General features: G+C 40.4%; 1 protein-coding gene across 2 annotated transcripts in view; it reads left to right on the top strand.

The window, feature by feature from the left end:
• Positions 1-12,279, top strand: part of LOC140187630 (uncharacterized) — a 70,325-nt gene that overhangs the window by 6,896 nt on the left and 51,150 nt on the right. For both annotated transcript variants that reach the window (XM_072243150.1, XM_072243149.1), the window contains exons 3-5: positions 4,086-4,232; positions 8,153-8,267; positions 10,977-11,089. In XM_072243150.1, the coding sequence (XP_072099251.1) occupies positions 4,086-4,232; positions 8,153-8,267; positions 10,977-11,089 (375 nt within the window). The remainder of the gene's footprint in view (positions 1-4,085; positions 4,233-8,152; positions 8,268-10,976; positions 11,090-12,279) is intronic.

The following is a 12,279-nucleotide window of genomic DNA, read 5'->3' as shown; positions in this document are numbered from 1 at the left end:
GGACTGGGTGGGCACAGGAGTGCATTCAGCCAGAGACTCATTCCACCAGAGACTCATTCCACCGAGATGCAACACAGAGCGTCATAGGAAGTCATTCCTGCCTGTGGCCATCAAACTTTACAACTCCTTCCTTGGAGGGTCAGACACCCTGAGCCGATAGGCTGGTCCTAGACTTATTTCCTGGCATAATTTACATATTATTATTTAATTATTTATGGTTTTACTACTATTTAATTACTTATGGTGCAACTGTAAAAAAAACAATTTCCCCTGGGATCAATAAAGTATCGCTATGACTATGACTACTATCTAATTCCATTTTGGATGAAGATGTTTTCTTTTTCCCTCACATTGATTAGAACTGTGGAGCAGATGTTGTGTTTAGCAGTCATACCCACTTATGGATTCCTTTCGCACATCCCATTTCTGAGAATATGTCCGTATATGTGTGCAAAATTCTCTCGAAGGCATTCACCTAGTATAAGATGACGAGAAATGTCAAGGCTTCTGTACTGTATGTAAATAATCATACCCCTAAGAGATCTTTCTGTCTGGTATGGCTCAGGTCTGGTCTAGGTAAATTACCAAGCCAAGAATAGACTGAATTCAATTCAATACAATCTTTGATAGAACATGCAATTGATATTTAACAGTGAAATGGGTCACTATTTTCTGATTTCCTCCCTCTTCCCCCTCCCCATTTTCTGCTTGTAGGTAAGTGGAATGATATTCTTTCTTATGAATTCTGAAATGTCATCTAGAGGTGTAGCATTGTGTAAAATTAGTATTTATTGTCCATCCCGTTTCTCTTGAATTGAATCATCTGCTCATGATATTCATATGGCAGTTAAAAATCAAATCATCGTGCTGATGGTATGGGCTCATACATAAGCTACACTGAGCAATGTCCCTGAAGGACATTCTGGCCTTAGGCAAGAGTTTGTACATTCATGCTCACTACTAATTATACCAGCATTTTATTCAGATTTAACTAAATACTTAAATTTAAGATTTTCAATGCCATTTGGGATTTGAACTCGTAACTGTACATCAATAGTTCAGATTTCTAGATAATAATCTTATAAATTAACTGCAAAATTACTATTCCCTTACTATTTCAAAGATTTCTATAGCATTAAATGAACACCCAACTAAGAATATTATTCATTAAGTAAAGCTTTATGTCCAAGATTATAATCAGTAATCTTAAGTAATCAGTAATTTTGTACAATAGTACTTTGAGAGATTATGTAATATCTGTTGGTTTAACAGAAGTATTCAAAATTTGATAAGGTAAGAAGAAACTGGTGGAAAGGTTGTTAACCAAAGAACAGAGATTTAAAATAATTGGCAAAAGAATAAAAGTGGAGTTTTGTGAAATGCACTATCTGAAAAATGATGTAAATAAATTTAGTAATAACTTTCAAAAGGTCAGGAGTATATATGTATACATTTAAATTTGCTGGTATTTAGATGGGCAGGAGTCTGTAATGCCATGGGGTGAATATGTGAGTTTGAATCTTGAGGTCCCTGATAGAAACTTCAGTCTCCTGCCACCCACCCCCACCTATTTCTATCACTTATTGTGAAACTGGACCCCTTCTGTAAAACTTGGCTGATCATCTTCCTGATCTTAGGATCTTCTCCACAACACTACTAGCCTTATAGTCCTCATGGTAGGGTGGGGATACCATGTCAGCGTTCATTCTTTCTATCACCCATCAAACAATGCCAGATAAGATGAGGACAGGATGAGGTATATGTATGGTCCCATGCCTGAATGAAATTGCCAACACACACTATCCAGTCTCATTTATAAATAAACTTGGATGGGGAAATCACATTTCAGCAGTGTTTGGTCGATAAAAGTCAGTGTCATATCACTTATTTATCAAACCATTTGGGTACACCATATGTCTCAACAATTGCTGCTATCAGAATAGTCCTGTAAGTACTTTCCTCAACCGTTGAAAACAGTAGGATCTCTGCCAGCCTAGAAAGCTCATAGGCTTCATCAAAGCTGGAGACCAACCACAGCTTCAGCCCAGATCACCAGCAGGCTTGCTCACCACGGTGCCTGACTGGCAACTGAAAGTCGGTCTTGGCATGCAATTAAAGTTCCCTGATGTTATCTTATCATCATCCCCGAGACCTGAATTGGTCATTCTGTCAGAAACTTGGAGAACTGACAGTTTCTTGGGAAGGCCGGATTGAGGAGGCGTTTGAGCATAAGAAAGCCAAATACCCTGGAGCTGGTAGAACAGTGCCGGAGACAGGGGTGGAGGGTATGATGCCAGCCTTTAGAGGTGTGCTGTAGAGATTTTGCTGGCTGCTTGCTGAGCAGAACCTACCCTCTCCTTGGCATTACAGAAAAGGGCCATCAGGACCGTCACAGAGGCAGCTGAGCGAGTCTCCAGATGACTACAGATCAGGAGGCGTGACTCATGGACCAGTGCTGCTGGGACATGATCAAGCCTGGCTGGGTCACGTGGGTGAGGGTGTCTGATTTTGAAAGATCTGAAACACCCGATTACTCCACTTTACATCTCTGATGGTGGGTCTCGGTGCATCCTAGGATGTATCTCAGCATCACAGTGAGGTACTAAGTCCACATCCACCATCAACCACTCATCTACACTAAACCCTTATTCATCTCATTTTTATTCTCCCCATTATCTTATCAGTCTCCCCCAAATTCTACCACTCACATGCGCACAAAGGGCAACTTACCTTGATCTTTTAAACTACAACTCTTATATCTTGGGGACGTGGGAGAAATCGGGAGCACCTGGACGAACCATGTGTGGTCACAGGGAAAACTTGCAAAATCCACACAGCATTTGGGTGATGCAGAATTATTTAATAAGGTCAAACATGGACTCGTGTGCATGTTCCTCTAATTTCAGTATCATAGCTTGGCAAAATCGAATTGTCTGACTAGGGAATTGTAGAGATGGGACAAAAATTAAACACATTTCAGTCTTTACAATCACATCAAATTGGTAACTTTATTTTCTATTTGAATATTTTTTTGCATCCTCGACCAAAGTTGATTTCTGGCCTATGATTTCTTGATATACTGAACTAAATTAAAGCATTTGAATGAACACTCAAAACCCTAAACAGTACAGTTTAGCAACACTATGACCACTTTACATTAAAATGGACCTTATGTGTTTTTGTTCTAATTATGTTCTTTCTCGTAAATCTTGTGTATAGTTTGTTGAATTTTTATTTTTCTTGTGAATTCTGCTTATATGATGTTAAGTGTCTGTGATGCTGCTGCAAATTTTTCATTGCACCTGTGGGTCAATGTACTTGTGCGTCTGACAATACACTTGACTTTAACTTTTACTTTAAATTTAAATATCTTGATATAGGTTCTTTACTCTCAACAAGCATCTAGGTTTCTTTGTGTTTTAATATTTTGGTTTCTTCTCATTTGCAAAGACAGTTATTTATTCAAATTCAAGGTTAAATATTGAAAACGTAAGAACAAATAGAAGAGTTTTCAGATGACAGAGCTGACGCCTCACTGCTCTATCAACCCAGATTCAGTGCTTGCCTCAGGTACTGTCCCTGTAGAGTTTGCATGCTGCCCCTGTCACCATATGTTTCCTGGGTTGCTCTGGGTTTCTCCCTCATCCCAACTATGTAAGGGTTGGATAAGTAGCACTGTAAATTACTCTGAAAGTATAGGTAAGTGGTAGAACTTTTTACTGTGCTCATGGACTTCTTCATCAAGTTATGGTATTGTTCCACTGTTGTAACTATATGTTATAATTATGTAGTTTTGTTAGTTTTTTCAGTCTTGGTCTGTCCTATGTTTTGTGATATCACACTGGAGGAAATATTGTATTATTTCTTAATGCATGCATTACTAAATGACAATAAAAGAGGACTGCGTGTCTTCATAATCATAAACTAGGTGAGTTGTTGGAATTGTGGAGAGAATCGATTACAGGGAAAATTTAAAGGGGAATGGGGTTGCTCCGTGAGAGTGGCATGGGCTTTCTATGTTGTAGAACAGTAGATTCTTTGTAAATAAGTTTCATTGCTCATGTATTTTGTCTTCTTTAACTCAGGTTTATGAAAAATTAGATTCTGCCCTTGCTTGTGAAATCAAGAATCAATTGAAGAATCCTGAAAGAAGACAGATAATTCTTCAACTTTTGGGGCATCCTTTTGTACAGAAGCACCTCATCAGCCATCTGGAGCAGTCTGACCCTCTGGTGAGTTCCAGATAGCTTCCATGTGTGCACAGAGGACACCTAACTTTAATTCAACACTGTCTAAATTGTCAAATGGTTTGATTCACATCCACTACTGGTTGAGTAGTAATTACTTCCAAGGAAGCTTGAAGTATTTTTCTGATGGAAACTCTAGTTCATGACCCTCAGTTGCCTGAAACTGAATCAGACCATTTTTGAGTTTGATTTTAATTTTGGCCCAGTGTTGAGCTTTGAACCTCACCTTTGCCATCGCTAATTCCAACTAAAATTAACCGTTGAAATGCTTTCCTCTTTTGTATAGTTATTCCAATGTATCCCTGCCCATCTCCTTTGTTCTAGTTTTGTATGTGCTTGAGATTACTCAAATCTTTATTGCCAGTGTCTTAATGTACAGCATATCCCTTTACCCATCCTTCATGCTTGTTAATGAACATTGCCTTCTGGTTAGATAGATAGATAGATACTTTTTAGATTAGATTAGATTATGAGGACACGCAGTCCTCTTTTATTGTCATTCAGTAATGCATGCATTAAGAAATGATACAATGTTCCTCCAGAATGATATCACAGAAACACAAGACAAACCAAGACTAAAAAAACTGACAAAAATCACATAATTATAACATACAGTTACAACAGTGCAAAGCAATACCATAATTTGATAAGAACAGACCATGGGCATGGTAAAAAAAAAAAAGTCTCAAAGTCTCTCGAAAGTCCCATCATCTCACGCAGATGGTTGAAGGGAGAAACTCTCCCTGCCATGAGCTTCAGCGCTGCAAACTTGTCTATGCAGCACCCTGGAAGCACCCGACCACAGCCGACTCTTGAGTCCGTCCAAAAACTTCGAGCCTCTGACCAGCCCTCCGACACCGAGCACCGAGCACGATCTCTGCCGAGCGCTTCGACCCTGGCCCCGGCAACAGATAATAGGCAAAGCTGAGGATTCGGGGCCTTCCCCTCCGGAGATTTTCGATCGCACAGTAGCAGCGACAGTGAAGCAGGCATTTCAGAAGTTTCTCCAGATGTTCCTCCATGCTTCTCACGTCTGTCTCCATCAAATCAGGATTGTGCACGGCCCCTATTTAACTAATACAATATCATTTCGGAGCAGCCGCGCACGCTGCGTCGCGCCACCATCTTTCTCCTCCCCTTTATTGATCCCAAAGGAAATTACAAGTGTCACAGTAACATTATAAGTGCACAGGTATTCAAATATTAGAAGAGAAGTAAGAAAGATTAAAAATTAAGTTACCTCAAACAGTCTAATAGGAGGGGGTCATCACTTCCCCAGCTAGAGGTTGGCTCATTATAGAGCCTAATGGCCAAGGGTAAGAATAACCTCATATAGCGCTGTTTGGAGCAGCACAGTTGTCGCAGTCTGTTACTGAAAGTGCTCCTTCATTCAACCAAAGTGGCACGCAGAGGGTGAGAAATATTGTCCAGAATTGTCAGGATTTTCCGTAGGATCCTCTGTTATACCAAGGCCTCCACTGTGTCCAGTTTGACTCTTCCAACAGAACCAACCCTTCTTATCAGTTTATTGAGCCTGTTGGCATCACCTGTATTGATGTCATTGCCCCAGCACACCACCACATAGAAGATTATACTGGCGACAACAGACTGGTAGAACATATGAAGGAGAGGCCTGCATTTGCCAAAGGACCTCAGTCTCCTCAGGAAGTAGAGGCAACCCTGGCTTTTCTTGTACACAGCCTCTATGTTGGTGCTTAAGTCTGTCATCCAGGTGCACCCCCAGGTACTTGTAGGTCCTCACCACATGCATGTCCTCACCAACAATAGTAATAGTCTTCCAAAAGTCCATCACTATCTCCTTCGTCTTACTGATATTGGGATGCAGATGATTCAGCCTGCACCATTTGACAAAGTCCTCCATCTGGGCCCTGTATTCATCTTCCCGTTCCCCCCTTTATACACCCAACTATTGCTGAGTCATCAGAGAATTTCTGCAGATGACATGACTCGGTATTGTATCTAGAGTCCAATGTATACAGGGTAAACAGGAAGGGGGCCAATAAAATCCCCTGTGGGGCCCCAGTGCTGCTCATAGCCATGTCTGGCACACAGCTCTGAAGCCGCACAAACTGGTCTGCAGTCAGGTAGTCCATTATCCAGGATACAATGATTTAAGGTTTTTGTATTCTTTTCAGATTCCTCAATAGCAGGGGTTCCCAACCTTTTTTTATGCCATGGACCTCTACCATTAACTGAGAGGTCCATGGACCCCAGGTTGGAACCCTGCTCTATAGTTTCACATTCCATAAAATCTGTCTTCTTACACCTTATCAGTTATAATTACTCTACCATTGGCTGCTTGCTTTCAGATGCATAAATCCTAAGTTTTGGAATTCCCTGTGAAGCGATCTAAATTTTCCTGCTCCAGGTGTCAACAACACCTAGTTTACAGAGTAGGGTTTAGAGTGCCACAGCTGCTGCTGTGTGTATACATCTGATGTAAGCAATCGATGATTGCTTTTTATTTCCCTGGCCTATGTCCACAAGAGTTGTGTAAAGCTCATCAACTGTAGTACTGATCTAGAGAAATCTGTCTGTGAATGTTATGTTGCTAAGAACAAAGTAAAGTAGGTTATTTTGAGTGTAACAAAACATATTCAGTATATCTAACTGAACTATAGTGAGATAGATAGTGTGTGTGAGAGAGATGAACAGAGAGAGAGAGAGAGAGAGTGTTAACATTTCAGGTCGATGACAAGAGGTTACTGAAACATTAATTCTGTTTCTGCTTCCACAGATGCTGCCTGACCTGTTGAATTTTTCCAGCATTTTCAGTTTATACATTTCTGTCATCTGTACTTTTTCTTTACTTTTCCAATATTTCCTTTTATTATTCTTTACCAACTGATAATGATCCAATTTGACAGCAATATTTTTTAAACATTTGGCTGGCTTGGTAAGATTTCAAGCTTGCAGGCACTATTTGTAATCTCTCTGAATTAGCTGGCAGTGGTTAGCATATAATGATTAGTTTTGGCATCTGTCAACACAAGGAAGAATATTAGCTAGACTTCCTTCTTTATTCTGTGGCACCTGCTGAAAAACAGGTGCATCTGAATATTAGGTAGGACAGGGCCAGTCTTAGTTGTTAGTTCCTCATGGTACAATGTTCACAAACTAAATTTGCATTTGAATCAATCACTTAGCTATTGTACTGGACACCAAATCAATGAAACAGCAGATTCATTGTCTTCAGAAGAACTTCATTCCTTGTAAAATGCCTTCCCATGACGTGTTCTTAATTTATACAGTGCTAGATAACAGTAAAACTGTAACTCTTCCTCTTCACAGTTTTGTCAATTTTAATTAAGTATTTAATTTGAGAGTGTGGATAACATGTTTGGTGATGTGTCTTGAAACTGGCAAAAGAATATAACGTAATATTTTGTAGTTAAGAATAATGAAAACTGATGAAGATCCATTAATATTAAAGAGAAAATCTATCGTCTATGTATATAATCTATGTATTTAAGATACAATATATTTATGTTTATTGTGATTTTTTAATTGTTTGTTTTTTTAATCTTATTGATCTTTTCTGTGCTGCGTCAGATCCAGAGTAACAATTATTTTGTTCTCCTTTACGCTTGAGTACTGGAAATGACAATAAACAATCTTGAATCTTGAATCTTGAAAAAAGGAACTGAAGCGTTTAGTAGATGCTTCATACTCATAATGTGCTGCATTAAAAGCAATGTAAAAAAATAAACCAGAGATCACCACATATTACCTGTTGGTATTATCCCACTATAACCTTTTATTCTCAGAAATATGTTATAGAATATAATGCACCAATGCTCTGCAGGTGTGGGTTAGTGGAATTGCTCCACCCCACAAATTAGTACTGTACTGCTCTTTTATCTTTGTGTCTTTCCTTGGAATAGCAGCCACCCAACATTACTGTTGGACACCCTGAACATCTACTTCAGGATACACGAGTGTGGTTACAAGAAATTGTGTTGAAGGCAGCTGAGAAGTGTGGTTGCCAAAGGAGACTGGGTAAGCTTTTGTTTTAAGTATCCTACAATAGTAATTTAGTAACTAATGGAGTTGATTCTGTCGGTAGAATCATCAGACTCTCTATCTGCATTGTTTGACTCATGGAGGGTGAATAAGGCACTTAGTGGGTAAGAAGGACATAATTTTCTTCGCAGAGAGATCAGTTATTGTAGTTAATATAATTGGCGGAGGATCAGAGGGGACATAGTGGTTTGGAGTTAAGCACACTTGGTTTTGGATAGAGTCCCTGTAGAGGAAATCGTCAAAGTGTAACTTCCAGCAGGCAATGACCACCTTTCTGTTCTTGGTAAGTTTTTCTCCATTGTTGATTCATTGTGTTTAGGCTGTAGATGTTCTTGACAAGGTTGCCCGGAATTTGCACGTCTTAGTTATCAGAGAGTTACTGGATCTTGTGTGCTTTATGCATCTTCTACCTGTTCTTTAGATCTCAGGCTTTCTATTCAAGCTGAGCCTTTAAGTGCCGGTAGAACAGTTTGTTTTACCTTCTTTCAAGTGTGGTGAAGTTTCTGATCCAAAAATGTTTCTGACTTATCAGCTCCTGGATCTTCTGGTTATTCTTATCAACTGATCCTTGTAATGAAAACTACTTTTTTCCACATAAATGGCAATATAATTATTAGAAAGCAGTTGGAACAGTAAGTGTTAATGGGATGAGTAGCAGCTGGATGTACATTTAAGGAAAATTTGGAATTGGAATAAATTCATTATGTCCCATATACTGAGATAAGTGAAAAGACTTCTGTTTTTGTGCTTTCCAGGCAGATCGCACCACACATACACTTAGCAGCCATTTTATTATGTACCTCCTATACCTAGTAAAGTGGCCATTGAGTATATGTTCATGGTCTTCTGAGGCTGTAGCCTGTCCACTTCAAGGTGTAATATGCTGTTTATTGAGAGATGCCTTCCTGTTAGCTTGAACCAATTCTCCCCTGACCGCTTTCGTTAAAAAGGTGTTTTTACCCATAGAAATGCTGCTCATTGGATGTCTTTTGTTTTCTGCACCATTCTCTGTAAACTTTAGAGATTGTTGTGCGTGAAAATCCCAGGAGATCAACAGTTTCTGAGACACTCAAACCTCACTATCTGGCACCAACAATCATTCCGCAGTCAAAGTCCCTTGGATCACATTTCTTCCCCATTCTGATGTTTGGTCTGATCAACATTTGAACCTCTTGACCATGAGAGCATGCCTTTATGCATTGAGTTGCTGCCATGTCATTGGTTGATATTTGCACAGTGTACTGAATAAAGAGGCCACTGAGTGTAAGTAACAGGTTTAGATCTAGATCAATGAAGTAAGCTTGTTTGACCTGATAGCTTGTTGTTGCTTTTTCCTCAGAATTATAAACTATTTTCAGGTTTCCAGCCGGGTATAGGTATTGATTATAACCATCTTCATTAGGGACGATGCCTGGGCATGTCTAGTCCAGTGTTATGTCTACCCCATAGTCCGTCCCTCCTGATTGGTTAGTCCTCATCCAATCAGGTTTCCACTCTCCCACCTTGTTTATAATCGAATTCCAGTTCTTACTTAGAGTGTGACCTTCGTCTTTGTTAAAATTCCTTTCCTCTAGTTTTATTTCAATGACTTCCTGTACTAGGCAGTCCCAAAAGCCATTGGCACAGCTCAGTAGTTTTGTGCCGTCAAGGTCAATTCCACGGCCATTGCGAATGCAGTGTTCTGCTACCACCGATTTCTCCGAGTAACCCAAAAGGATACGCCTCCTGTGCTCCTTGATACGGATTTCCACCAAGCATCCCATCTGGCTGATATACACTGCTCCGCGTTCACAGGGAATCCTGTAAGTGCCAGCTGTCCTGAGTCCCTGGTCATCTTTGACCTGCATAAGCTGTGAATTGAGCTTCCTTATGGGTTTGTGGATGGTATTAATCCGATATTTCTTCACGATCCTGGCTATCCTTCCAGAAACTGTGGAAGTATAGGGGAGGCAGGCATTGGCAGTGGGTTCCTCCTCATTGTTAGGTTTCCTGGTTTAACCATCTGCCCTTTTAAGGGCCTGATTGATTTTCTTCACCTTGTAGCCATTCTGTAAGAACGTCATTTATTTCCTCAGGGAGACTATCCAGGTCAGAAATATTTTTTGCATGGTTAATTGAAGTAGAAAGAACCACTCCACATTGTGAGGCATAATGGTGGCTGTTATTGTTGAGGTACAAGTCTGCGTGAGTGGGTTTCCGATAGACGCCATGTCCGAGGCTACCTTCCGGATTCCGTCATTTTAGAATGTCAAGGAACAGGAGGCAACCATTCTTCTCTGTCTCCATCGTAAATTGGATGTTTGGATGTATGCTGTTCAGATGGTCGTGGAACTGTTGGAGAGCCTGGAGTCCATGAGGCCACACACTTCGTCATATACACTAGGAAAGCACTAGATCCTTTTTCCTCAGAATTGTTTGTCTGCTTATAATTTTCAATATGTTAATTAGCAAAGTATATATAATGTGCAGACTTTTAAAATCACGCTCTTAAGCTTGCTGGATTGCCTTGGGTTTATTCTAGTATTTTCAAAGTTTTGTAGTACTATCAGGAATTTGCTTTCAAATCTTGATTTTGTGAGTTATGGTTCACCATTTGCACTCATACCTCTGTTTATAGTTAAGCTTTTTAAAATATTAGAGAGAGAATTGAAATCTGATACTTCATTAATTCTATCTGTAACACAGCTGGTGATTATTCTGACCTATCATCGGAGATGATCAATTTCATTGATGACACCAAAAATCTGATTTTCACGGAAATGGAACAGCTACTGGCAAGACATGAGGCAAAGCAAAATGTAATATGAATTTCTCTTAACATCTTGAGCTTATCTATTATGTAAACTATGAATTTCTCCCTTTCCTGGTGCTTTACTATATTGTGATTCTTGAACACAGGAGCAAAATTCTTCCAGCAGGTAGAGCCAATAAATGAGAAATGCATATTTTTGCTTCTTTTCCCATTGTGTCCAGCGTAGTATTCTTTCCACATAACGCATTTTCCTTATACTTTTCCTTGTGCCTTTGGAAGTTGGATGTAGCTCATTATACAGCATACAACAGTCATTTCTGAAGAGCATGCCAGCCAGTGGGTTTGTCGCAGGAGGTCCCCAGTCAGTTTGCCAACTGTGTGGTAAGGCAAACATTCCTGACAGTGTGCTTTCCCTGTGGAAATGGGCAGAAGTTACAGACAGTATGTTATCCCCACAGGAGTGGGCGGGGATTCCCAAACATGTGTTAGTCTTGTTGGAGTGGGTGGGGGCTCCCACTAGCCATGTTGGGCTGATCAGAGATTCCCTACAGTGTGCAGGCCTTGCGAGGGAGGGATGGAAACATAGAAACATAGAAATTTGGTGCAGGAGTAGGCCATTCGGCCCTTCGAGCCTGCACCGCCATTTATTATGATCATGGCTGATCATCCAACTCAGAACCCTGCACCAGCCTTCCCTCCATACCCCCTGATCCCCATAGCCACAAGGGCCATATCTAACTCCCTCTTACTCGCTCAACTGTTTCCTGTGGCAGAGAATTCCACAGATTCACCACTCTCTGTGTGAAGAAGTTTTTCCTAATCTCGGTCCTAAAAGGCTTCCGCTTTATCCTCAAACTGTGACCCCTCGTTCTGGACTTCCCCAACATCGAGAACAATCTTCCTGCATCTAGCCTGTCCAATTCCTTTAGGATTTTATACGTTTCAATCAGATCCCCCCCTCAATCTTCTAAATTCCAATGAGTACAAGCCCAGTTCATCCAGTCTTTCTTCATATGGAAGTCCTGCCATCCCAGGAATCAATCTGGTGAACCTTCTTTGTACTCCCTCTATGGCAAGGATGTCTTTCCTCAGATTAGGGGACCAAAACTGCACACAATACTCCAGGTGTGGTCTCACCAAGGCCTTGTACAACTGCAGTAGTACCTCCCTGCTCCTGTACTCGAATCCTCTCGCTATAAATGCCAGCATACCATTTGCCTTTTTCACCGCCTGCTG

Source organism: Mobula birostris, chromosome 25 (assembly GCF_030028105.1).
Source record: "Mobula birostris isolate sMobBir1 chromosome 25, sMobBir1.hap1, whole genome shotgun sequence".
Classification (NCBI taxonomy): Eukaryota; Metazoa; Chordata; class Chondrichthyes; order Myliobatiformes; family Myliobatidae; genus Mobula; species Mobula birostris.
The sequence above is the reverse complement of the archived record's forward strand: the minus strand, read 5'-3'. Positions and strand labels throughout refer to the sequence as shown.